The following is a 26,801-nucleotide window of genomic DNA, read 5'->3' on the forward strand; positions in this document are numbered from 1 at the left end:
GGCCCTCTCTGTGATTCCTCCCCCCCTCCCCCCCGCCCCCCGCCCCCGGCCCCCCCCCCCCCCCCGCCCCGCGCCCCGCCCCCGCCCCCCCCCCCCCCCCCCGTACCTGTTATGGCGACTGTTCACTATAGCCATGTACTAGTAGTACCAATGTAAGTGACCAAATGACTACTGTTGAGTGGTATGTATCATATGAGATATTCTAGCAAATGCGGTGTATATAGCTCCTCTACATGTATGAATACCAGGTACCTTAGTATGTAAGTGAAGCATCACTTTCACTCAACCGGGCTGTTCCTAGCCGGTATTAATGATTAAAAACCGTGGTTCCCTAGCAAACTGCAGAACCTCAAGCACTGCTAAAGGTAACTGGTTATTGAACCTACCTTAGTTTACTACTAATATGCTTATTGGTATATAATACACCTTTCAGTGTGGGCGGCTAAGAACAGGTACATAGAAAGAATTAAGATAGCAACATCGGCAACATAATCAAAGGCCAAGGCTCGGTAGTCCCCGAAATCATCATCTTGTAGGTACCTAGGTATGCTTCATCCATGTTCTGGAAGATACCTATGGTAAATTCCGGCTGAAATGTTTCGAAACAGATCGTCCGGGAGTTAATAATTTACGCGATCCCAGAATCTTTGGTGCGCGGCCGTAGTTTTCCCACGCCCGCATAACGGGCGAGCGCCGCGACGCGACCTCGTGTGCCCCTAGTCTTGTCGTATCGAAAGCCGCACTTAGTTTAAGTCGTCGGGGTCTATATCACCACGACTTCTCCTCCCACTTCGGATTTGCTGTCTTTTTTTTTTTTTTTTTTTTCATGACTCAAGAACGTAGTTCAGCATTCCTACAAGGTTATTGGGCAAATATAGCTATTCTTTAAACATGGTCGGGTTCTCGTAGCCCGTGGTAAACTGGGAGCCCCAGCTAGCGGCAAGCGGTTTGTTGTCGGGGGCGCTTAGAAGCTTCTTATGTATGGATTCCACGTGTACCGGAATCGCGTCTATTTCGTGTTAAATTCGTGCGTGCAGGAAGCCAAGCGCGATGTGTGGAGGGAGAGATTAGAGGGAGCATTAGACGGAGGGTTACGGAAGGTTACAGGTAGGTAGCGTGGGTTGTCAGCCACTAAACTTTTTACTATATTACTTGTCCTTGATTCCTATCGGTTGAAGAAAGCGTTACACAGGTGGTACATTGTATACCTCATAGTGTGTACCGGTCCGTTTCGTTTATCAAAGCCCCCGCAATCCGGCGCTTCTCTCAATTCTTTTCCTCCCCCCACAATGTTTCAACCTCTCCCACTGGATGACATGTTTTGACTGGTGAGACAGTTGCAGCTGTTCTGCATCTAGCACCATGCAGGTCACCTCTCCATGGACCAGTCATTTCTTGCATCGCGGTTGATAATCACTATCGCGTCTGCTATTTGCTGCGTTCCCGACCTCTTCGCACTCCACGGCTGCATGGCGACGTGCAGATTTGCAGATTTGCAGATTTGCAGATGCACTAACCTCGTGAGAATGACTCACTTGCCAACCATTCCCAACAAGTCCGGTCTTTCTGATGTTCTTGGATTAATCTTAGGTATAGATTTGGAGAGCCTTGAGGAGAGCCTCGAGGAGAATATCCCGTTGAAAATCGAGAGGTAGCACGAAAAAGTTTGTCTGACCAGGGGAATATGTCGAAAGGGTATAACATGCGCCTCAGGCCTTCACCAGGTCCGGTTGGGCTGCGACCAACTTGTGTCTTTTTTCAGAATACCAGCTGTCAACTTTCATTGACTGAGCCATACCTGACTCTATCAATACGGTTGCTGTCGCTGTTTAAGCAGGATCGCAATATACAAGTGTCGCATAAAACTGCGAATAACCTCACTTCAACATCTTGTGCTTACAGCGCTGCTTTATGATCATATATTTAGACGAATTATCATTATTATTACCTTTCAACATTATCCTCTTCCTTAAATAGGTACCTACCTACCTAACCTACTTACACATATACCCCTGATTAGACATCAGTTGTATAAGTTTTGAAGTGTCTATACCGTCTTTGTGACCATAGTCCGCTATTAGGACTTCCGCGATCTAGCAATTTCCCCTCAATAACACTTGCCTTAGCGATATGCGAGAGCTATGGCAACAGGACCGCAAGCTTTCTATTGCCTATGGCAAAAGAAGGTTATCCGTGAGAAGCTCTTCCAATTATTATCAAAAGAAGATATCTGCAATGTTCGACTCTCATCCTCAGCATGCTGCAATCTCGTTACCAAACGGCTATTTCTACGAACCCACTTGACCTTCACCTCCACTACTTTCACTCGACAGAGCAGAATCGAAGCGCTGTCGAGGATAGGCCATCATATAGAACATCTCACCTTTTATTTCCCGCACTCAGAAACTACCTTCTTAGCTCCCCTAGTTCATCCCGAGACAGGGCGTGAGATCAGCTTCCTTTACAAGCCTCATACGTCCATGGCGTCTGTCCTGGAAAGGCCTAAGTTCGCCAACTCTGGGCTTGGTGAAATCCTTACAGAACAGTATCCACCACTCTTTCATGCCGCATCTAACGTTCCATCTTTCATCAATGCGATGAAGCACTTGCCCAATATGAGGCACCTTACCATCAGGACGCCTGGCCAGAATCCTAAGGAAAGGTACCGGAGAGATATTGTCGACTATGCGCTTATTAGCCTCCGAATATCTCTGGAACGGGCTCCGATGAAAAGGCTCACCAAGCTTTCGCTATCCTCTGTCCATCCCTCTGCATTTATCTACTTGCGACATGTTATAGGATTTGGCTGTCTACCATCAGCTGCTCGGAGATGGAAGCAAATCAAGAAATTGAACATCTCTGTTGAATCATGGGACTTCTATGGGCCGTCGCCTGGACTCGATCATCTGAAGATGATCGATGATTACATCCGCGACTTTTCAACGAGCTTAGAAAAGTTGACATTCAATTGGTTGGGCCGAAAGGGACCATGCCCATTATCACTTGCGGCTGACCCCTTATTCGCGCCGCCTCGCAGTTCACAGAAACTTTTCAATGAAGTTACTTCGCCTATGTCGCCATTACCCCCGGCGCCCTCCAGGAAGCCTATTGTATTCCGGAAATTACGTTTTATGGCTGTTCAGAACGCCACGATGAGCTCTTCGCAAGTAGCAGATTTGGTCGCGACGCATCGACACAGCGTTCGCGAGTTCGACTTTGAAAACGTAGTTCTAATCAATGACGGTAGCTGGGATGATGCACTAGCCCCTCTATTGAACAAAGCATCCCGTGGTAGCCGCTGGATCCGACAGTCAATGGCTACCATCACTGAAGATGAAAGTGTTCATTCGTTGGACCTGGCAGAAAATTTGGTAGACGATCTCTCGGCAGATTCGCCAGCTGTTTCGGCAGCGTCGCAAGAGCTTCTAGCCCTTGATCTAAATGGAGGCGAAGGTGAAGAAGAAGAAGAAGAGGATGATGATGAACTAGTAGAGCAAAACGATGAATATGATCTACCCTCCGATCTAGAGGCTGCTAGGCAAGCTAGCCTTTCGTTTCCAAATAAACTTAAGAAGCGCAAAGTTACAAAGCGTCGTCGAAGAAGGAAGGATACGCATGAATCTCGCGAAGATAATAAAAAAGAGTCTCACAAGCGACATCATCACCGGAAACCCTCCGAAGACTCCATTGACCAGCCTAGTGATGAACGTCGGCGTCATCGGCGCCACCGACATCAGAAACCCCAAGAGTCCTTTGAAAGGCAGCAAGAGAGTCTTAGTTCTGGTCAGAGTAGTCGGCCCTCGGATGAGTTTCCTAGCTATCCCCACGAGCCACCGCCAGTGTCCATCTCACCGCGAAGCTCTCGTCACCGCTTGTTTGGCGAGATCGAGAGCGTCTGCTCAACATCGTCACGCCGCCTCTTTGGCGAGGTGTCGCTACTCATTAACTCCGGGTCGGAGCCGGAGCTCTCACACTCCCCTATTGACGACTCGGACTCGGTCGTCGACGAGTACTTCCGTCCTAGTACGCCTACTACTACGCCGATGGACATCTCGGCGCCTATACTTAACACGGCGCCTAGCATGCCTATATTGCTAGAGCCTCACGTGTACGATCCAACTGCGGAGCTGTGCTGCGAGATCACGGCCGTGCAACGCGATATCGAAGCGGAAGAAGCGCAAAGGCGCGTAGCCGAGGATGCGGAGTTGCAGACGAGCGCGTTGAAGAGGGCGAAAGAGCTCGTGCTGAGTCGCCTGGGTCGGGAGTTCTCGTCTAATAATAGTAATAGCAGCAACGGCTTCGGGAAGAGGGGCGTCGCGGGTCCTAATAAAAAAGAGAGTCTGGGCGCGGGAAGTTTCCTCAGCAGCGCGAGGTTCCGGGAGGGGTTGTTTGGGAAGAGCACGTCCAGTGTGAGTGGCACCTTGCTGTCCATACAGGACCACAGGAGCATGGATGTGCCAATCTTGTTTAGTCGGAGTTAATGATACCCAATGAGGAAAAGGGGGACCGGATGTATTAACATAAGGTATGATTTGATGTGCTTATGACTGTGATGATTTATGACTTATTACTACTACTATTATTATTACTTATACGATCGCTTGAATGAAAACTATATTCCTTTTGCTCATATAGCCGTATGCTTGTGCCGATGGTCGTTGATGTTGTCTGTACACCTGTATTCAAATATGAATTGGCGAACTTTAGGTAAGTTCATGTTTCAGCAACTTACAAGTGACTCGACACTATCATGAAATAGTTTCCTAGGACGACACCCCCTTCTCTGGTACCTTGCCCCATGGTGGCGTTTATACTAGTATGAGACAAGTTCAGTAAGCTTAGAGAATATTGGATATGCCGCCATCTCTGATTCTGTCGAGTAAATCATCTCTCCTTTTCCAACTCTTTTTTCTTTTTGTCCCTCCTCTCCGGGAGATATACTGCAGAAAACCAGGCCGTATCCCGTTCTTCTTAACCCTTAGAAATGGGCCCCTGCCTCTCCCTACTCGAGCGCCCGCCACTCTATCCCAAACGTCTCAAAGAGGATATATAGGCCCGAACGCCATGATAATAACATCAACGGTATGAGATATGCTATATATGGCAGGCCCATGCTCAATCTCCCATAAGCGATCATGAACTTATATGTCTCATCAGTTATCTCGCCCTTGTTTTCCAAGGTCTTCCCCGCCTCGCCCAGCAGCATGTCCGACCTGCGATCGAACTCGCGGCCCCATCCGGGCTTCTTGATACCGTCGAGCAGTTGTCGGTGCCAGAGGCTATGGATGCCGCGGACGACGGGGCTCAAGTCTGCGCTGGCGCCGAGGGGGTTCTTTTCGGCCAATTTCTTGGAGCCGTCTTCTACCGTGTCGTACCATGGCTCGAAGGAGTTGTTCGCTGGAGAGGCTGGTAGCTGAGACTGAGTGCCTACCCTCTTAAGTCCGTAGATTAGCGGCTCGGCTATCCCGGCTTCGGTTATTTGGGGCTTGGCCATGTGGTAGATCTCCCAGGTCCCAAAGTGACGATGTTAGAAATAACTCAACCGCTCCTTTTATGATAGGATTTCTAGGACTTTTTTAAATGGCATCCCCGAAATGTCCATAAGTCATGGCGGAAGAACATGCCATACCCAAAACTGCGGGTACTTGTTGACATACAGCTCGAGGGTCTCGAAATACGTCTGGCGGGCTCGAGAGAAGCTGTATGCTGGCGAGCTAGATGATACGCGTCCATCTTCGCGGTTGTGCATTCGTGCTCGGCGATGACCCCTGAAGATCTCGCAGAGCGTAGATGATGAGATAGTGGATGTTGTCCGCATGTATTGGGTAATATCATCGAAAGGGGGATATTGAAGACGAAGTATGTTCCGCGTCTCCCCAGTTAGGATATCAACATGGAGATCCATTATATCGTTCGATACGGCACTCCCGAGAATCATGCCCATGCCCTCGTCATCCAAATACGTGGCTCCATCCCGGCACATAAAGGCAGAACCCGCGGTATCAAAAGCCCGAGCCGCAATGACTACGTCGTCGTCCAAGTCATGTTCAATCGGTGCCTTTCTGGAAATCTTAAAAGGGTTTACATTTTCGCAGCCGTTCGTAGCAAGGAGGTAAGTAAGGGTGATTCGCCAGAATGAACGGTTTCCACCGGATTTGGTGTCGTCAAGGTCAGGCACGGAAGCCCATGCTAATTTTTCGTTGAGGACATGAGGCCCACTAGGAGAGGTGTGTATAAGGAGCACGCTGCTCCCTGGAAGCACCTTCGAGGGGCAAGCGCTAATAGATCACTCTCGGCTAGAATCACAATATTACTTCGTATTAGGTACTCTCATAACGGGTATCAGTCCTGACACGGTAACGCTATGTCTGCGTTGGATATACCTAAATATCTATAAAGAGGCAAAGGCACAATATGGAGCCTAGAGTAACCCTAGATAATGAGGACCATCTATTCAAGAAGTATTCCTAGTAGGGTTATTTTATTACCTTAGGTAAGGTAGGTACCTAACCTACACAAGGTATAACTTATAGAAATCCCCTAAATAGAATATATCTACTTGTATAATCAAGATGCCTATTGAAATATCGATATGATGACCCCTTATAAATAGCATTCGGGCTTTCGTACGATGAAACTGTTTAGTTATTTATGATTAGATAGGTTAGGTACCTACCTACCTAGCTATAGCGACGGAGTTCTATCCCCTTAACCACCAATACACTGGTACACTGCGAAAAATCAATCAATGCGTATTCCATCCTTCTGCTGTAGACTATATTAGGCTTCTTATCCGAGACATGAAGCAGTGGGATCGAGTCAATCAAATATAATGCAGATGATATTAAGCTTTATATATGTCTTCAAAGGCTGCCAGAAGGTTCATCAACATTCTGGCACTAATCCTTTAAAACCAAACCAACGCAATCCCCTATACACCCTATGGACACTTCAGACCCCTGCCGCCAATATGCCGACCCGGATAGGGGTTCTTCTACCATCGGATATCTGTATGGCACGAGGATATGTTTCCAAACACGCCGCGAGTGTTGTGCCCGCCGTCCGGAAGCCGTTCGAATCCGGCAGATACTCAACGCGAAAAGTCAACTATTCCCTTAAGATTATTTCTAACTAGCGATTCCTGGCTAGATGGTAGTCAGGTAATTGTTGATGATAGTAGAGTATTGAGAACAGTTGAATTTACGCGTAGGTCTCACGTATTTAGATGTCTTTAGATTGGCTTGATGCGTTTACCCCTTCGCGATCGCGATCCTACCAAGGTATTGCCTTTCAACCTAAAAGTGCAGGGTGTTACAAGAAATCAGGGGTAAAGAAAAGAAAAATACTTGGCCAATTTTCGAATACAGGTGCCCCCAGCGATTATAAGATGAATTGTAACTTTTATCCTACATTGAATCAGGAATCCTGTGGATAAGTGAGAACTCCAAGACAATAAAGATAATATACGTCCCCAACATTGCCCCTCCAATCCAGCGAGAAGACCTCGCGTTAAACCACACTGTCAGCGTAAAAGCAAGAGTTGCACACCACAGAACTGCTAGCTCGCAAATGGTGACATTCCCATGGTTGAACTCTCCAGATGCGTTGACCATGGTGATCCCCATACAGAGCGAAAGCAGAAAGACGTTGCTTCCTGTCGTGGTAGCCACGAGGATTCCTGCGTGGCCTCGGTGGCCACTGATGACGGAAATGAACTTTTCGGGCAGCGTCGTGGCTATGGAGAGAATCACAACGCCGATGAGAATCTCGGAAATTCCGATCGCGTCCGTGATGTTGATCGCTGCGCGGGAAAGGACAAAACCTGCAAGGCAGACTGCTAAGAAACCGACGAGAAGATAAAATATATGGTACGTTAAAGTGTGTCGGCTTAGATAATTCCTTTGGGACGGCGCGGTGGTCGACGAAGCTCGGCGTAGAAGTGCCTGGGTTTCGTGTGGTAAATCCTCGCCTTCATCACTACTGCTATCATCGCTACTATCGTCGTCTGAGTCTTCCGGGGCAGTAAGGCTGCCCTTACTGATGGCCCAACCTACGGAGATGGTATACATGCCAAACACAGCAATTAAGAAAGAACCGCACGCCAACCAGAGGATCTGATTTGAGAAATAGACGACAGGTGTGACAAGAGTAGTAATGCCGAGCAACACAAGGGAATATATTCGTGAGCTCCTGTCGAACCGAATAGGCTCCTCCTTATCAAAGAATAGAAGACCGAGTGAAAAGGCGCCAAGAATGTTTGAGATAGCGGACCCCACGGTATTAGCCACCGCCAGTGATGGTCGGCCCTGGGCCAGGGCGGATATAACAACAACAAGCTATGATCGAAGATAGTTAGATTGAGAGAAAGGATTACCTATAGGGAGCATCGGTAAACCTACCTCCTCCCATTCGGCACCAGCTGTAAGAAGGGCGATCGCGCTTTCAGGAACTCCTATATGTCGTGCGACGATAGCAGTATGGTCTATGAATTTATCCGCGCCAGACTCGAGAAGGAATAGAGCGCTAAGAAAGGCGGCGACATTGTAAGCAATGTCGGTTCCATCGGCCATCGGGGTCTCTATAATAATAATAAGGCACGTAGTATGTTATGTATTCACCACAGGCGGGATGATCTTGGATCAACAATTTCATATGCTTATTGACAATGCCAAGTAATTCAGTTGAGCAAAAAGGGGTCGAACTTGAGAGCTATGTACATACCTACCTAACGTTAAACACAAGTAAAAGCTTCAGCCGATTTTCGCTTTTTCTAACTCTTTTGAGTAAGGTCTGAATTGGGTTCCGCAATTCCCATCCGGCCTGCCGGCGAGGAACATCAACAAGACCTCCGCTTGGGAGACGGGATTTCGATGACAGTCGGCAGCGGTGGCTTCACGGAAGCCGTGGGCCCGAGCCAAGCCGAGACTACCTACCTAAGGCTGACTATGGAATCCTAGCCCCGGCTTACTTGAGTTGAAAACTTCCTAAAAGGGTGTTAGAAACCTATAATAACTCCCCAGGGGTTAAAGGGAAGAAATATGCCGTTATAACTTACAGAGTATTACATGTGCAACAAGGTACTACGTATATTGAAGTAGCTTTACGAGCAACATGATATCGACTGTGCGCGAGAGGAGAGTATAATAAGCTCACAAGAAAATATAAGTTTTCTCAAGTTTCCAACTCAGTTGATGTTGACATTAGTGAAATATAGCGAACTAGATGCCGTGGCTATACATACCCGTTTTACAAGCTTTTTTTTGATGTCATTTAGCACTTGATGCTGAATTGTCTAAGTCACTTAGTCACATGTAGTTCCTATAACTTTTCCAGGAGTTATTGCTTGAAGAAGTCTAGTCTTAGTCTGGTGTGCTCCATTCTACTCCGTATGATATCTTCACATAGGAAATACATAGAGATACTATTAGTCTAGCATTCATCAAAAGTCTGCTTGGAAGATTTGCATCGTTGTCTCAGGACACCCCGCTCTTAGAATGTTCGATATTGAAAAATATCTGCCTGCATCCCAACCCTATATAAAAACGGGGTGCTACTTAGAATCTCCACATACGGAGCAACTACCTAGTACGGAAAAAAAAATAAGAACACATAGCGGACAAAAATAGATGGACGAGCAGGGAGTTGAACCCTGGACTTCTCGCATTTAGCACCAGAAGATGCGAAGCGAGCACTCTACCACTGAGTTACACGCCCTTTGGTGGGGAAGGAAACAGGAAATCCTACTCCATTTGATTGGTTCAAAGGGTTGATATTAGCCATTATATATCAAAGTCATAAAGGTCATAACCAAATGCCGACACATCTGCACCTACCTACGTCTGTGTCCTCATAAGTTATAACACCACCATCTCGTAATCGATTGGATCTGTACGTAAGTCTCGATATGATATTCAGCTTTGATGCGTACGATTTCGACCTAAGGTAACTTAATAACTTCATAACTAACTTCAAAGTCGAACTTGCGCCTACTTGAACCAACCACGTATTCCAGAATGCATGCTAATTATCGTAAACCAGGCCGAAGAAAGAAAATGATACGATACAGGTAATCACAACTTACGAACAATTGCTTTATTGAAAGTCTCCCTGAAATAAGATAACATGTAACAAAGCTAATAACAGATAAATCAAATATAAGTCAACTGTATTGTCTCTATCAGAAACGCATCGCTTGTTTCTTCATGTTTCGGAATAGCATTGTTGTTACGGTCCCATCTCGTTTCCCAATTATTCCCGAGAACGCACATATAACGAGCGGAATCGCTAACCAAAATCCTCACTACAGCAATCATCTCAGAATCATCCACACCGGAATTCTACGCAACCAGAAAACCTTTTTAACCTAAAGAATCATATCATCAATTTAACAACAATGTCGTCCAAGATTCCACGTATGGGCCGCAATAATATCCCGCTGGAGAGCGACGAGACCGACTCAGACGCCCACAGTGGTGAGGGCCAGGAATGGCAAGAATTGGAGCGACTGTCGCTACCAGACTCGGTCAAGCGGAAACAGGGCGAGATCCTCATGGCCTCAGCCTGGACAGCAAATGTCCGTCAAAGACTCGCCGAGATTGAAGAGGTCGCCCTGGAGGAGTTCAAGAAAGAAAAGCTGGCCAAGCTTGGGGATGCAGTCGGGCATACGGACCACTTCCGCTGGGCTCTTATCGAAGTAGAGGACTGGGGTTTGGCGATGAAAGAGAGTATGCTACCTGATGGAACGCCGATGAAGTTCAGTAAGTACTTCCTTACGAACTTGAAGGCTGCCGTCGTGAAGAGTGAGGCTGCCATGGCCCTCGCTAAAATCGCGCTCAAAGCTACTCTCGATGTCGGATATTTGGGAGTCGTCGGCAATTTTCCGTTTGAACTTATTGGAGCTCCGTTCTCACAACTGGCACGAACCCACGCAGACCTCGCGAGGGACCTCAAGGCCCTAGAGAAGAGGCTCAAGATGTGGAGGGACATTGTCGATGAAAGCGATCTCCCGAGCGCCCCAGGGTCAAGCAAAGACGGCATCTATAAGTATGTTGCGGACGACGACAGTATGGTAAATCCCGCAGATCCGTTTTTCGAGGCGGGCAAAGAGGTTCGGGAAACCCTGACGAGCGAGATTGAGCAAACCATCAATAACGCCCGCACATCCGATGGGAAACCCGTAGATGGCAAGGTGATACTCGATCGCTATTTTAATTATTTGAACCAGTATCGAGACAATTACTGGGCGGATGTGCCAAGGCCTGCGGCAGCTCCCAACCGTGCGCGAGCTCCCAAGCAAAAAAATGCGTTCGGAAAGCCCCCAGCTCCCCAGAGAGAGATGACGCGAGACGAGCGACGGGAAGCAAGACGAAAGGCAGCCGAAGAGGAAAAGGCCGCAAGATATGCGGAACAGCTGCGGCACGTCCGAGTGGAGAGGATCAGAAGAAAGGGTAGGGAGAGACGGGAGAAACAGAGAGACAGGCAGGCCGCGCTAAGGCAGGAGCTCGTAGAGAGGATCGAGCGAGAACGGGAAGAGTCGAAGAAGAAGCGAAAGAGGGCAGAGGAAGGTGCAAAGGGGGAGAGACTCGGATTTTCCACACATAATCCTGCTGACGCGCCGGAGAAGAACAAGCGGGCTCGAACCGAGGAGAAGCCATCACCGAGCCCGAAACCTCCAGCGCCGCCGCCAACGCCAAACAGACCCGTGACACCACCGCAAGAGCCGAGTCAGAAAGCAGGGCCGACGCCGCCACCGACACCAGGTTCAAACGTACAGTCACCGAGAAAACTTCCGAAATGGGTCAATACCATCGTGTCGGGTGAGTAAAAGACGACTGTTTGAGTCCTACGGGGACGGTCTTGCCTAGATTCTAGCTATACGGGTAACGATGCTGCATCGCCAGTGATGGCCAGCTTCAGGTACCTGTCATATGTGGGCTGAGATAGATCATGTTTAGATCTCTAGGCAGTTGAATACCACCCAGTGTAATACGATTAGTGATTTTAATGATTTCGTTCATTACTTGCAGTCGTAATATAAAAAATATATATCATTAGAACGATTATTCTAAAGCGTGTGAGGTGGTTAGAAGTAGTGTTTTTTTTCGTGGCCCGACAGAATGCGACGGAGACCCGATTTATTCCCACTATTCGGAATGAGATGCACCATTGAGCGGCTCAAAATTTCCCACGGATTCGAAGTGACAAGCTAAAAGGCAAACTAAGAGGCCGGTCGTACGTCTTGGCACCAACAAGACAAACAGCGGCCGCGTAGTGTAGTGGTTAGGTATGTCTACTACCCTCGAACAACCAGCTTCAATTCTGAGCTAGTTCACTAACAAAGCAAATAGCACGCAGGATTTTGATTAGCATCAAGATTTCCTGAGACCTGAGTTCAATCCTCGGCGGGGCCTGATCATCATATCAGCAATATTTTTTTTGCTCCTCTTCTAAGAAGACGATAATACCTACCTAGGTAGGTAGGAGGTAGGTAACTTTTGGTATGTAAGCCTTTTAGATTCTAGGTCATGTCAAGACAAAGTAGTATGTTCGCCCTTTTTTTCTTGTGTTTACATCTTAAAGATCAAGATCAATACAGTTTTATTGAGGACTCATATCTGATCAAAGGAGGTGGTGTGAATTATGATGATGATACTAAGGACGGATCTTCGGTGGATGTAAATGAATCTGTGGTCGAATTTTGGTGGGAAGTCTGAATTAGTTCGATAAGACTTAAGTATCTTTGTACCCAAGTCAAGTTCAAAGTGTGGCCTAGCTTGGTACATGTACAAGGTACCTATGTTATGTAAACCGTATGCAGTCAGGTGACCTGGTGTCTAAGAGTGTGCTAAGAGTGGGGAAATGTGATTTAATCCTTTTTCAGGATTAGGCTCAATCAATCGCGCATTTTGCACGTAACATCCGCGTACATCCGCGTACATCCGCGTAAAGAGTCCCTCTACCTAGTTGCCGCTTGTGTGGGAACTTGCGAACATTATCCTAGTTTTTGCTTCTTTTATATATTTCATTTGCTTCCAGCAGTGTGCTGAAGCATACCTAGGTATTTATGAGTTCGATGACACTTATTCCGCATAGGTAATTCTGTCACGATGCCAGCGTATGTTAACATCGCACCCATCAAATAAGCCTTATCTATAAACGCGTCTGAGCTGACTGACATGCGACTTAGTCCGGGCGACCAGCATAACGGCATCGTCAACCCTTTTGAGGAGGCCAGACCTCGCATCTCTGAATATACAGCTACCGAAATCGCCACGCTACAGGCACGATTAGAGAAACAACTTGGTCCCGAATACCTTTCCGCCCGTAGTGGTCCGTCCGGCCAGAAGGTTCACTATATTGCCGCCGAGAAATGTATCGCCCTCGCCAATGAGGTTTTCGGATTTAATGGATGGTCGTCTAGCATTCAGAACATCCAGGTCGACTTTGTTGACGAAAATCCGCAAACCTTCAAAATATCGCTCGGCCTATCCGTCATCGTTCGAGTCACGCTACGGGATGGTACTTACCACGAGGATATCGGATATGGTCACATAGAAAACTGCAAGGGAAAGGCGGCCGCCTTTGAGAAAGCGAAGAAGGAGGGAACCACGGACGCCTTGAAGCGCGCACTGCGGAACTTTGGCAATGTTCTTGGCAATTGTATCTATGATAAGGATTACCTCTCCAAGGTTACAAAGATGAAAGTTGGCCCCGTCAAATTCGACGAGGATAACTTGCATCGCCGCTCAGATTTCGCTAAGAAGGAGCCGGATCCTGTGAAGATAGAGCAGCCCAAGAATACCGCGGACAAGAATGTCGAAATGACGGCGCATGGTGGGTTTGACTCCGACGGCATCGACTGGACAGATGCTGATGTTTTGGATTTGTAGTTTCTAATCTGCTTGATGAGGACTTTGGAGATTTTGATATCGCCGACTTTGTCGTTACAGAAGAGGGCCATCCCGACGAGGTAGTATTACCCGGCTCTCACGCAACAAGTTCAAATGAAAAGTCCCAAACTCTACCTCCTACTACTAGCGATAGCGGTGACCGCAGTACACCTACTACAACAGGTAATCCTTCAAGGCCCATGCAGCCGCCCCCAAAGCCTGCCGCACAACCCCCTAGGCAGCCGCAAACACCTACCCAACCACAGCAACGACCAGGGGCCACTTTCCAAGGCCGCCCCAACCCGCAACAACAACCACAACAACATCCCAGACCCGCTCCTCATATTAATAACCAAGTTCAACAAGCAGCAGCTGCCAATAGGATAAGCACGCCCCCGCCAAACAACGCGGCCCCAGCAGAAGTATCATTCTTCTCGGCTCGGTCGATCAAGAAGCTACCGGAAGACGTACCTCCAGATGCTGCGATCATCACAGCACAAGGTGTTAAGCCATTCGATCCTCGCTTAGACAGTCCCTCGATTCGGAAGACGCCGGGCATAGACCACAGCTCGTCTAAGCCGTTATCCAGGAGCGGTCAACACGTCCCTCCTGTTAAGAGAGAACAAGAGCCACAGCGCGGTCCGGCAGGTGCTCCCACCGGTGGCGGCTTCACCGGCGGGGGTGGATCCGGTCCTGGTAGACCGGGTGTAGGAGGCGTTGGAAATCCTGCGCTGAACCACGCGAGACAGATCGGTGCTCCGGGAAGCTCAGGCAGTCCGCTAGGAAATAGAAGCCAGTACCGGCCGCTAACAGTGAAACGACCGGCTCCTACGGGGCCCGAACCTGGTAATAGGGCACCGCTAACGGAAGTGACCTCGAATGGTCCCGTCCAGGGTGGGGGAGGCGGAGGAGTCGATCCCAAGAGACAAAAGATTTCCTAATTAGACAGAACATGGGTTGGCGTCTCGCCCTTCTTTTTCTCTTTCAGTGATCATGGGTTACGATTAAGGCAAGGCAAATGTGTACTTTCTAGGCGGAAATGTTTGGCGTTTGGAGTATATCTGCTAGCTCCGGCTGGAAGAGCCGTACGACTAGATTCGCCACTGCTAGTATTGCGTTCAATTTCATGATTTTAGACTACTAATATCCCATCCCATCGAAATGGATGTGGTAGCATCGAGTTACTAGTTACTTCTCGACCGGCGACTGGCGTTCTTGAGCCATCTAAAATACAGCGTGACTTATATCTTTAAGGGGACTAAGAAGGATCCAATGTGGTCTGATAGGTAGTTGACAATTTCAGCATTTGAGGTATTTGTGTTGTTATCCGAAGTGTATGATATTCTAGTGGGATGCTGCGATATTTGATAGGAAGCGAAAGATGACGGGAGAAGTGAGCAGTTTGCGGCACAGAGCCAGGACGATCCCTCTCCTCCTCGAATCAGTCTTCATTTGTCAAAAGTCCTACCCGAACACCTGAAGAGTTCGGGATACTGATAAGACGGTGACGCAACATGATATCTTAGTCTTTCTCAACACCAACACACCGCTGAGACATATGTAGGTTCCTAACCTATACTATAGCTAACAACAAAGCCCCCACTCTGCCTTGTCCTACGAGAGCTTCGCATGTTTGGTAAATCGCCGACGCTAGGAATAGCTTATCTCGGCTTAGGTACCCAAGGGAAGGCGACTCCCATGCCTCCAACTTCCTTCCTTCCTGCTTGGCTGGCTGGCTGGTAGGTAGGTAGATTAGGTAGGTATTCGTCACGCTATGTACAGTTCGGGGGATACAGTCCGGGGGAGCTGGGTTGCACACATGCGCCCTTCGTTCTTCTATAGGGTTATCCGGCGACGCTGTTTACCCGCGCTCTTTTAACCGCACGAGCCGGGCTAAGAGCTAAGGTCCTTTAGGTTTCTAGATGCCGCAGCTGAGACCGGCGGGCAAAAAAAAAAAAAAAAAACAGTTTCTGCGAGCAAGGTCTTTCCGGAACACGAAGGTCCCGAAACACACCCACACACGCCTACACGTGTATGTGTGGCCCCCAGCGTGGGCCGGTGTGGTAGGTCCCGGCCAAATGGTTTTGAGGGTTTGAGAAGCAACCTCGCCTACAGGAGTGGTGTGTCAGGTGGCTTACTTAAAAGTGCGCGTTGAAGAATCGGGGTGGGGTGTGATCTGACTTATCACGATTCGGTACAGCACCTCCGTGCATGATGACGATGATGATGATTATATCGAGCGTGGGGAGGAGATGAAACTACGAATCTCGACTCGGGCATGGAAATGCAACCAGTCTGCATCGGTACAAAGGGGCTGAGGGGGCGTGGGTAGGTAGCAATACAGGGGTTGAATCTGAGGACAAACCGAGATTCGAGTTCGAGAAGGGCTGCGTATTGTATCCTCTTCGCCACGTTGGTTGTTTGGTTGGTTGGTTGTAAGGTGCTTATGGGAAAATAATATTACCGGCGATGCAACCCAACCCAAGACCGTAGGTACCAAGGTTACGCCGTCGCTGGTATCGAGCCAGAAGTCGTCACCTCGTCAGATGTGAGAAATGATAGAGATGGGTTGGCAGGTTGGCCGCTCTGCTACCTGTTGTTACCTATTGTCCATGGAGTCGGGACTGTAAAGGTAACGGTATGAGGCTTATCATATTCCGGAGCACTTACCTCTAGTCATATCTCACCTTTATTCTGTTGTGCTTTTGTCCATATCTGGCGATATTTTTCAATTTCGTCCTCAACATCCCCTATTCACTACCTTTTTTCCCCCGTCTTTCTTGAATTCGTATGAATTCGTATGCTTTCCAACAGCTTAACATCTATGATCTACATGCCCTAGGTAGTTACCTGGTATTATGGAACTCGTCTTGAGTACCAGGTATTTCTGTCGAATGGCCCGTCAGATCGTCTGAATTATACAATATAAGATTAGGTTAGGTACCTCTTACTGAACTATATACCTCATTATGACAAGTTCTCTACCTCAGATGAAATACTTAACCGAGAATACAGAAATCGAGATTCACCAATATTGAATTTTTTTGGCTTTTTTTATTCGATCGAAGACTTGATGAGCACGATTGCTAGAGTAATTGTATCACCTCAAGATACTTGAAAATGAGAGATAATCGAGGCGTGGGAACCCCGCTAACAGAAGCACACCGACAAGTAAGCTGACAGCGAAAGAAGTATCTTGGGTCTGTCCTACGTCGGAAGCTGCCGGTATAACCAACTTCGTCGTGGGCCTCGAGTAAAGAGAGAGAGAGAGATAGAGAGAGCTTTCTACTTTTCTATCACCATGTTGCACAGTCACAGTTCACACCACAATATTCGGTATAGGTACCTAACCTAATATAATCTAGGAGGTGAGAATGAGAATTTAGGCCGGTGAGGAGGAATCCTGCGGTAAGACATAACCCTTGTTTTCTCCCCCTTTTGTGTCATATGAAGCAGTTCGTAGATCGTATGGGATCTACCAGCCTTATCATTACACTTATCATTACATAGTAGGTATGTATTTCTTTTCTTTTTCCTAGCAGCTTAGCCAGTTAGGCGGTGATGGACCGGAATGCGCATATTCGAGATGGCTTACACGGCATCAATTACGGACCCGCTCTCCTGCCGATTCCTTCGCAGCTATAGGAGGCTTAGCTACGTCCCTCGGGGAATGTATGAGGTACCTAAGACAGTGACATTTAGTGACATTCCATTGCCTAAGGTCCCCGGGGATCCTAAGGTACAATACAATACGCCAGGCAATTGAGTTATCCCATCTGTTTCTTGTCTATTAACCTAGTCGGTTAGGTACCTTGTATGTATGTATGAACATTGAACGGAAAATAAAAACGCATCACCCTGTGATGTCTCTCGAGGGTTACACGTACGGAAAGTGTGGATGTATCATTGGCTGATAGTTAACCTATACGCACACACTATTTCACTCTTACTTGCTTCCTTCCTATCAAGAACTTCGTCGGGGGAAGTCGATCGCGATTTGAGCGACAGAAAAGGACTATCCCATCCCAAGTGTACCGGATATTCGGCCAATTTAGAATATCTACCTCAGGTAGGTATGTGATAGTTCATATTCAGCTACCTAGGGTTGCTGGATCGCATTGCACTTCTGTATAGATGTTCAGTTTACATCATCTAATACATCATCTAACCCCTTCATGTCTGACTACCGGCTTTGAAGGCGGGAAGGGTAAGATAAAGATCTTTGCTGTGGGCTCTTCCGTGTCTGATAATAGGGCCAGCTCCCCCGTTGACACCACCGTCCTTGTGCGACTTCTGAAGTAAACCCAGACGATTCCCCTCCAAAAGCCAGCATCATATCATGGCCGTGCTATCTATTGATAATATCCAGACTCTGAGTCTAGTCGGCGTATCGGTAACCTTAGCATCTTTGTTTGTAACGTGGTTTGTTGTTTCGACCATAGTGTCATGGTACCGCCTTCGACACGTCCCGGGACCGTTCCTCGCATCGTTCACCCACGCGTGGATGGTGAAAACCATACTGCTCAACAAGCTACGGGATGACTTCATCAACCTCACTAAGTACGGGCCCATCGCGCGGATAGCGCCCAACTACATCCTGACCTCGGACCCGGACATCCTGCGGCAGGTGGGCGCGGTGCGGAACAACTACAGCAAGGACGAGTGGTTCGACGCGGTGAAGTTCGCGCCGAACACGCACAGCATGTTCTCCATCATCGAGAACCGGCCGCACGACCAGCGCAAGGCGATGGCGCGCAAGGGCTACAACGGCAGCGAGAACTCGGACCTCGAGTTCGCCGTCGACACCCAGATCGCCTACTTCATCGACGTCGTCCGCCGGAAGCACCTGTCGGCGCCGGGGTCCGAGGCCCGCTACGTCGACCTCGTCACGCTGACCCGCTACTTCACCCTCGACGTCATCACCCGGCTCGCCTACGGCAAGGCCTTCGGCTTCCTCGACGCCGACGAGGACCTGTACGGGTACACCGCCAGCATGGACCGCACGCTCAAGGCCCAGAACTTGTCCCAGGACATCCCCTTCCTCAAGTGGATCGTCTCTTCGCGTCCGTACTACAAGCTGTTTGGCGCGAAGCCGACCGACGAGAAGGGCATCGGGAAGATTATGGGGTAAGTTAGTTACGGCCGTCGATATTCCCGACAGTATTGTCCCTCTTCATGTCCCCCTTTAACTAACCTTTTACACTAGGGTCACGAAGAAGTTGATCAGGGAAAGATTCGAAGACGACAAGCATATCGACGACATGATGGTATGTGTTGTACCTCTATCCAAGCGTCCCTCTCTCTCAGGTACCTACTTTAGGTTTAGATAGGTACCTACCTAACCCAACCTAGGTGCTAACGATGATTACCAGGGGTCATTCATGCGCCACGGCATGACCGAGGAGCAATGCGGAAGCGAAGCCATGATCCAAATTATTGCCGGATCGGACACGACTGCGATAGCCATCCGCACCACGCTGATGTACCTCGTGACCACGCCCCGGGTATACCTGCGGCTCAAGAAGATGATCAAGGAGACCGTGGAGCGCAACGAAGTCTCTACCCCTATTACGTACGAGGAAGCTCAGAAGATCCCTTACTTGAGGGTATGTGCTGTCCATTCTTATCTGGCCCTATCTACCTTGGGTACTTTATAGTGTTATATCCAAAGGCTGACTTCGTCATTTTGTAGGCTGTTGTTCTAGAAGGCATTCGCATGCGCATCCCCACGCCCTACGGACACTGTAAGCGCATATTGCCAAAACAAAATACCTACCTAACCTAACCTAATCCGTCCCAAGACACTAACATCCAGCAGTTAAGAAAGTCCCGCCAGAGGGGGACGTGATCAACGGAATGTTCATCCCGGGCGGCACGGCGATCGGGCACAACTCGCTGGCCATCACCCGCAGCAAGGCGATCTTCGGCGAGGACGTCGAGGTCTTCCGGCCGGAGCGCTTCCTCGAGTGCGACGAGAAGACCCAGGCCGAGCGGAGCGGCGCGATAGACATACTCTTCGGCAAAGGCCGGTGGACGTGTGCCGGGAAGCCGCTGGCCATGCTGGAGCTTCACAAGGTTTTCTTCGAGGTGAGAGTTTTCTTTTTTTTCTTTTTTTTCTCTTTCTAAACATCTTCTTGATGAGCCTAGCATTGTGCTAATTCGCCTTGAATTTACCTAGTGGCTGCGCGTATTTGACTTCCAGCTGATTAACCCTTGCAAGGGCTGGGACGAAGTATACTATTTCTTCGCGTTCCAGACGAACATGTGGGTGTCAATCACGGAGGCCGAGAAATAACGAACGAACGAATGGATAAATAAATAAATATCAAGTCCTATTTCAACACTGCGAGACGTTTTCGGGATGGATATTTCGGGCAGGTTTTGTTACAACATTCAACATAGGTATGCAAAAATCTTGTTCGGAAACATATCTTCCATAGGTATCATGATCTATAGGAGGTACCTAAGGTAAAACCACTCCTTAGTAAATAAAACTGTAGGCTAGGTACTGTACCTATTCGTGGATTACATACAGGGTTCCCCTGAAATTCTTTCCTATCAAGATGTTATTTGGTGTTGATCTTCTGGGATCGAAATGTTTGATTCTAATGGGAGATAATAATTTTAAGCTCGTAATAAGATCTAGTCCATACCTATTAACACAATACAAACGCAAATCAGAGACCCGAAATGGCATCTGATGAGTAGGACATTTTGAGACATCTTGCACTTCCAGGGCCTTGTATTGTATATACATTCATTACTCTTTTATTTATCTTTCAAGTGTTCGGCGTCCTGTGATTGTACGTCAAGTAACAACACATAAGTCACCCGGCCCATCAGGTATCATTATCAATCCATCTCCTTCGTACATTATGTGATCTTATAGCAGCATTAAGTAGTTTCTTTGCGGTGGCGTGCCTTTTGCCCTCTAACCATGGTATATCCTCCGAATCCTCAAGCTTTTATGTGTCATCATTAAAATATTTCTATGTCAAGAGAGCAGACAAGCAACTGCTGCTTCTGCTAAGAAAACGGAAAGGGGACTTGCTAGTTAGTTCGTCACTTGCACGGCACGATCCACGCACCAACACCGTTTTGGAATTGGGCGGATGGACCAACACCCGCCTGGAGGAACTCAAGCGCAAAGTCTCTGATGCTGCTAACGTGCCAGTTCATCTTCCGCGACCCGTTATAACCGGCGATCCGTCCGCATTCAAAAGTACCGATTATAGTGTTCTCCCCAGGGAACACCTGGTGCAACTCTGTGCTGTTCCACGTGGCGTTGCCGTCGTCGCTCATCAGATGGAACGTCATACCAGAGTTGGCCAGGACCTCTTGCTCCAGGCCGCTGAAGCTGTAGCAGGGGTAACCCTTGGGGAGAGTACTACAGACGGGCATGCGGAACTGCAGGGCGCATAGCGAGGATTCGCCCGTGGCGTTGGTGGGAGGGAAAGTGTCTGGGATGGCGTAGTCGAATACCATACTATAGTTTCGGCCAATTATAACTTCTGCTGAGGTGGCATTACTTCCGCTTGACACTGACGAATTACCGTGGCTTAGTTGATAAGGCGCAAGCGAGGGTGCTGATGGGTCTATAGAACATGCTTTAGACGAAGATTGGCGTCGTAGCGACCGAGTTGGACGTGCTATTTGAAGTGTTGTTCGGTGCGCCGTCTTGGATCGGACTGATAGGGTGGAATTGCTAGCAGTAGCAGAGCAAGCAGCTGTCTGATCGACTAGGGCCAATGAAACTGGTAGACATCCAGATTTATCGGCTTTATCTGAGGAGTAGATGTCGTAGCTTTCTGAGTCAATAGGACATGCGTAGAAGACACCTGGGCTGTTATCATATGTGAGGTATGATTTCCCATCCGGCTTTGGGGATGCAATATCGAATGCTGTAGTTCCGATGGCGCCTTGATAGCACTCGAACTGATAGTCTGGTGCTCGCATAAAGCAATTATGCCCCAGACTATCCTGAATGGTTCCATTCGTCTTGTCTAGACAGAATCCGCCTTGCTGAAAAGTACCGCCTAAAAGCAAGTCACCGACATGGTCCTCCAGCACGGTCTCGTTGACCATTCCAACCGAAGCGAGTTGAAAGCAACAACCATCATTGCCCTGTCTTGGTCGCAAGGCGGCGCCGGCAGCCGTTGTAAATAGCAAAGTTTGAACGAACGAATTCATTATTTCTGGTTTGAATATTTTCTAAGTTTAACGAGTGTAGATTTCAGATTTGAAGTCGTGATGAGTTGTAATCTTTTAAGGTACACAGCCCGATTAAGGGTTAACGATCGGTTCCACAGGGGTTGCGCGTATGACGGCGATGACGTCGTTAGGGCGACTGGGGAAATTAAGATAAACGGCAAGTCGTAAGCCGGTAAGTACTATGTAAGTAAAAAATATTCGTCCTCCCTTCACGAAGACGATAGTAAGAAAGATAGAGAAATAGTTCTAAGAAGAAAAGACGAAGATTGGTTTTTTATTTGTGGTCCAAGAGTTTTGCAATCGTCAAAACTGTGGAATGTTTCTTGTAAGCAACCAGCCTTTTTTTAACTCGGCTGGTTAATACGACGGAAAAAGGAGGCTGACAGCACTAAGAACAATGCAAATGTTTAAACTTGCCTTTTATGCTATAGGATTTATGCACCTACCCGTCCGCCTGAAAATTGGAACTGTTTGAGCAAACAATTTATTCAGTGAAACGTTATACAATCAAGATTCAAGGCGCATTTACCTATCAAAAAAAAGAGTACTTAGCCACAGCACAGTACGCTAAAGAACGTCGGCTAAGACACGATGTTATGGTGTGACACAAGCCATTCCGTACCTGAGATGCGCCAATCGCTACCCGTGGCTGCCGTGGGATAAACTGATAAACTAACTCGTTCCGTTCCCTTAAAAATGAAACCGCGCGAGATTAAGAAAACACTAAGGCTTTGAAGTTTTCAGATGCATGCGAAGCTACTTAGGTACCTAAGCTTATACCTATCTCAAGTTATCAGACGAGTATAAAATTCAAAAGGGGCTGGGCCTGGTAACATGTCAGTCGTGACTTGTCTAAGACAACTTGTACTTCTCGAAAATAATCGTAAGAGTGGTGGTAGTCTAGATGGTGAATCACGTCGGCACCTTCATCTTCGACGGAATCACTCGATTAATCAAAACAATATACTCCTTTCCTGACTTTGGGGTATAAACGTCCACTGAGGACCGTAGCCAAGAGGCCACATTCTAAGACTGAGAAGCACATGAAAAAAGGAAACCCTGTTATACCTAGACCCTATCCAGAAATCCCCAGCGTAGGTATCAAACACTAAAACCTCATAACTCGTCCGTCTCATCATCATCCGAGATCCAGATGGTCATAGACGCCCTCTTATTCGCCGTAGGCAATGCCTCTTCCTTAATCCTTTTTACGTCCGCAGTAAGAGGAGTGGCTTGTTCTACGTCCCGCTTTATAGCTGGCCATCTTAGCTTAATTTCTTCCCTCTTAACGTCCTCTTCGGGTTTAACGTCCTTAATATCTTCCAGCTCAGATTTAGTTTCTTCGGTCTTTGTCTTCACATCGGCCATTTCCGCATCATCTTTCATCTCTCTTGTCGGCTCGTGCTTCGGCCTGACATCTGTCTCGACGATTTCACCCAGCTCCTTGAGCTTCTCGACCCTTTTCCTATAGAATAGGTCCAAGCAATTCCGCCGTTCCTCCTGCGTCATGCTCTCGACTGCCAACGCGAATTCCGTCACGCCGGAAAATCCGAACGTCTTTGCCATTGTGAAGAATTGGCGTTGCCTGACGTCTACCGGGGGGTTGTACTCGTACTCGAACGATTGCTGAGCGGCTGAAAAGCTCTGGCTATCGAAGAAGAGGGTGCAGTCAGGATCCTGGCTAGCAGCCAGCTCTGCCTGTCGAGACAGCTCGTCTTCAACCTTAGACGAGCCGACAACTTCGGAGTTTTCGTGAGTATATTCAACTCCCTCGGAGGCGAGGATTGCTTGAATAGGATCAAAATGTTTCGGCTTATGTGTCGCAGCTGATTTCAAGACACCATCTTTGTTGTCATCCTTTGTAAAGAGGGTAGATAGCTGCTTGAGACCCCCAGTTTCATCATCATCGGCGTTTTCCTCCTTCTTGACGAGCTGGTTTTCAGCGTCTTTGGCCGCCTTCTCCATGTCGATATCTATCAACTTGACGCCTGCTTTGGCTTCCGCAATGTTTGTCTTATTGACAATGTCGCGGAGAATGACTTGGTCACCGTGATATGTTAAAATATTACGGATACCGAAGATCTCTCCCTTTCGTTCGGTATCTTGTTGAACTCCTTTGAAATAGCGCCGCTCATTGGAAGCATTGTATCCAATATTAGCCTGCTGCTGCTTGTAGATCTGCCTTGCGTATGTGATTTCTTCGATGGTACCTGTAGAGATAAGGCGGTAAACTTCCACATCACGAACTTGGCCTATACGATAAGCTCGATCTTGCGCCTGGAGATCATAGGAAGGATTCCAATGCGGATCCATTATAACGACTTTGTTGGCCGATGTAATATTGAGTCCAACGCCACCAGCTTTGGTGGAAATTAGAAACACGAATTGGTTGGGGTCGGAATTGAAGTCGTCGACAACTTGCTGGCGTTCTTCGTAGCTTAGAGACCCATCTAAATAGCTTAGGCTGTAACTCGTGTTATTGAACAAGTTCTGCAGGATTTTCAGTAGCCGAACACTATGAGAGAAGACTAGCACTTTATCACCGCTAGTATGCCAAAGCTTCAGGAGTTTCCTGAGTACCTTCCACTTCCCACAATACTCGGGATTGGACAAGTTTAGTAACGAGTCTCGACTAGTATAATGTCCCTTCCAGGTTTCAGGTGCAGCGGCTCGGAGAAAACGGAGTTCTCGCCTGTGCTTGTCCATAACATCTGAAGTCTGCGGAATGAGAAGACTGAAGTGATTAGATAACTTCTGCAACGATATCATGATGGGGAAAATAAGCGATTTCCAGGACTCCCCGTCGGGAGTGGTTTTGAAGCAGCACCATCCTCGTTTGTCCCCTGAACCACATGGGCACATGTCAAAAGCAGATCGTACAAAGCTGACAATCTCACTGTCGAGTAAGCTTTCGTAGGCCTCGCGCTGTAGACTAGAAAGCGGACAAAACACAACTCTGTCGCTCTTTTTGGGTAGCTGGTGGGCGATCAAGCTCTTCATTCGGCGAAGAAAAAAGCGAGGAAGAAGGTTGAAGCGAAGCTTCTTGGCCGTTTTCCGAGCTTCGCTTAGTTGATGTAAAGTGGCGTCGTGAGATTGGCCAACAGTCAGTGGTTTAGAAATCGTATTCCTCCATTCTCCTAGAGTCCCAAACTGCCCTGGATTTGTCCAATTCAGAAGCGTCCAAAGTTCTTCGTACTTGTTCTGAATCGCTGTCCCTGTCAGACCAATCCTACAAAGAGCGTTGACCTGGTTCATCGCCTGCGTTATCCCGGCAGCAATGTCTTTTATCGAGTGGCATTCGTCAGCCACAACAACATCCCAAGGTACCCTGTTGACCTCATCGCGGCTGTTCTTGTATGTAGTATAGGTAGTAACCATGATTTCCAACCTTCCCGCTCTAGCAGCACCTAGGACGTCATCTCTACCTGCCCCATGATATAGATCAACTTCCCACCATCCCCACCTGTCTAATTCGTTCTTCCAATTTTGAATCAACGATCCAGGGCATATTATCAAAGCACGGGGGTACCAATCGTTTTTCGCTCGTCGGAACTTCCTCATCCTTTTCGCATCGCGACGGTCACCAGTCTTACCAAACATAGCGGTAAGAAAAGCAGCGACCTGCACAGTTTTCCCCAAACCCATATCATCACCTAAGATCCCGCCCTTTTGGTAGACAAAGAGGTAGTGGAGGAACTTGACTCCTTCAACTTGGTAGTCTCGAAGATACTGCGCAATAGAAGCTGGGATAACCCCCGCCGAATGTTCGAGGACGACATCTTTATAGGGCCGACATGGTTTTATACCGCTCTTTTCGTCGAACTGCGGTTTCTCGTCCAGATCGGCCAACCTTTCGTCATCGGAAAAGTAGACATCTGAATAGTCTGGGGGCAGACGTAGCCCAGCTTCACGTAGAGTTTCACGAGTCCGATCAAACTGTTTCCGACGATCTCGTATGTACTGGGGTATTGAGTTCTTGGCATCATCCGAGTCCGAAGACGAGATACTGTCGTCGTTCTGCAGTGAAGCGACCTTCTCTGATCTAACTGATTTACGCGGACGACCCCTCGTAGCGGCTTTGTTCTTACCTTTTGTAGACGACGTCTTTCGACTCTCTTTCTTCCGCTTCTTAGGTTTCTCACAGGCGTCATCCGAGTCGCCGCTCCATTCAACCTTACTATCTAAAACATCTGGGATAAGTTTGCGCTTGTGTGCTTTGTTGGATGCCTCTAACTTCGTAGAGGCCGCAGAAGAAGTTAGCTTAGGTGGCGAGTCTTTAGACTCGGTAGTTTCATCATTAGAAATGATAACGGCGGGTCGAGGTTCAACCATGATTATGATGTTGTTATTAGATGTTTAAAGTAAGCTACCTAGGTACATAGGTAAGTCGTAAGTCATAAGTCATCCTGAGGTGGATAGTAAATATGTATTATTGGAGTTTATGAGTTTAGAGATAAATGGATATTAAAAAGCAAAAACGCGCTTTAGGTTTATGGGGTTAGCTTCCCGCGCGTGGGCACGTGCGCCTATATTGAGCTAGGTACTGTGGGGCGATGCATTTTTACATTTGTTGTACTGATCCGTACCTCCATACCATAGATGCATTTATGCCTCTATGCACTTGGTGGGTACAGTGTCACCTACTGACCAGCATACCTTAGGTTATGTACCTATCAATGTCTGCCCTTCTTCAGGACAACT

The 26,801-nt window shown here is 47.9% G+C and overlaps 7 protein-coding genes and 1 non-coding gene across 8 annotated transcripts; 4 read left to right on the forward strand and 4 right to left on the reverse strand.

The window, feature by feature from the left end:
- The first annotated feature begins 1,864 nt into the window (after positions 1–1,864).
- Positions 1,865–4,634, forward strand: F4812DRAFT_392007 (uncharacterized protein). The gene has a single exon (XM_047932123.1). The coding sequence runs from the start codon at positions 2,142–2,144 to the stop codon at positions 4,479–4,481; it is 2,340 nt and encodes a 779-aa protein (XP_047790445.1). The 5' UTR covers positions 1,865–2,141; the 3' UTR covers positions 4,482–4,634.
- Positions 4,635–5,002: 368 nt separating this feature from the next.
- Positions 5,003–8,570, reverse strand: F4812DRAFT_459412 (uncharacterized protein; the record flags this gene model as incomplete). Its single annotated transcript, XM_047937540.1, has 4 exons — positions 5,003–5,503; positions 5,630–6,218; positions 7,411–8,336; positions 8,400–8,570. The coding sequence occupies 4 exons, from the start codon at positions 8,568–8,570 to the stop codon at positions 5,003–5,005; spliced, it is 2,187 nt and encodes a 728-aa protein (XP_047790446.1).
- A 1,057-nt stretch (positions 8,571–9,627) lies between these two features.
- Positions 9,628–9,714, reverse strand: F4812DRAFT_t83. The gene has a single exon. It is a non-coding gene; the product is annotated as a tRNA-Ala (tRNA).
- A 343-nt stretch (positions 9,715–10,057) lies between these two features.
- Positions 10,058–12,174, forward strand: F4812DRAFT_392357 (uncharacterized protein). Its single transcript, XM_047932127.1, has 2 exons — positions 10,058–10,066; positions 10,307–12,174. Exon 2 carries the CDS (start codon positions 10,394–10,396, stop codon positions 11,822–11,824), a length of 1,431 nt encoding a protein of 476 aa, XP_047790447.1. The 5' UTR covers positions 10,058–10,066; positions 10,307–10,393; the 3' UTR covers positions 11,825–12,174.
- Positions 12,175–12,465: 291 nt separating this feature from the next.
- On the forward strand, positions 12,466–15,321 carry F4812DRAFT_392223 (recombination protein Rad52). The gene is made up of 3 exons (XM_047932126.1): positions 12,466–13,114; positions 13,187–13,833; positions 13,890–15,321. The coding sequence occupies exons 1-3, from the start codon at positions 13,107–13,109 to the stop codon at positions 14,828–14,830; spliced, it is 1,596 nt and encodes a 531-aa protein (XP_047790448.1). The 5' UTR covers positions 12,466–13,106; the 3' UTR covers positions 14,831–15,321.
- Positions 15,322–17,822: 2,501 nt separating this feature from the next.
- F4812DRAFT_392054 (cytochrome P450 monooxygenase) lies at positions 17,823–20,294 on the forward strand. The gene is made up of 6 exons (XM_047932124.1): positions 17,823–19,016; positions 19,096–19,156; positions 19,262–19,495; positions 19,582–19,633; positions 19,708–19,976; positions 20,068–20,294. Exons 1-6 carry the CDS (start codon positions 18,229–18,231, stop codon positions 20,182–20,184), a joined length of 1,521 nt encoding a protein of 506 aa, XP_047790449.1. The 5' UTR covers positions 17,823–18,228; the 3' UTR covers positions 20,185–20,294.
- A 413-nt stretch (positions 20,295–20,707) lies between these two features.
- On the reverse strand, positions 20,708–22,523 carry F4812DRAFT_392089 (uncharacterized protein). The gene has a single exon (XM_047932125.1). The coding sequence runs from the start codon at positions 22,077–22,079 to the stop codon at positions 20,952–20,954; it is 1,128 nt and encodes a 375-aa protein (XP_047790450.1). The 5' UTR covers positions 22,080–22,523; the 3' UTR covers positions 20,708–20,951.
- A 230-nt stretch (positions 22,524–22,753) lies between these two features.
- Positions 22,754–26,539, reverse strand: F4812DRAFT_429096 (P-loop containing nucleoside triphosphate hydrolase protein). Its single transcript, XM_047934237.1, has one exon. The coding sequence runs from the start codon at positions 26,430–26,432 to the stop codon at positions 23,217–23,219; it is 3,216 nt and encodes a 1,071-aa protein (XP_047790451.1). The 5' UTR covers positions 26,433–26,539; the 3' UTR covers positions 22,754–23,216.
- Positions 26,540–26,801: the final 262 nt, after the last annotated feature.

This window comes from Daldinia caldariorum (genome assembly GCF_022478825.1).
Source record: "Daldinia caldariorum strain CBS 122874 unplaced genomic scaffold F4812scaffold_8, whole genome shotgun sequence".
NCBI classification, from domain to species: Eukaryota; Fungi; Ascomycota; class Sordariomycetes; order Xylariales; family Hypoxylaceae; genus Daldinia; species Daldinia caldariorum.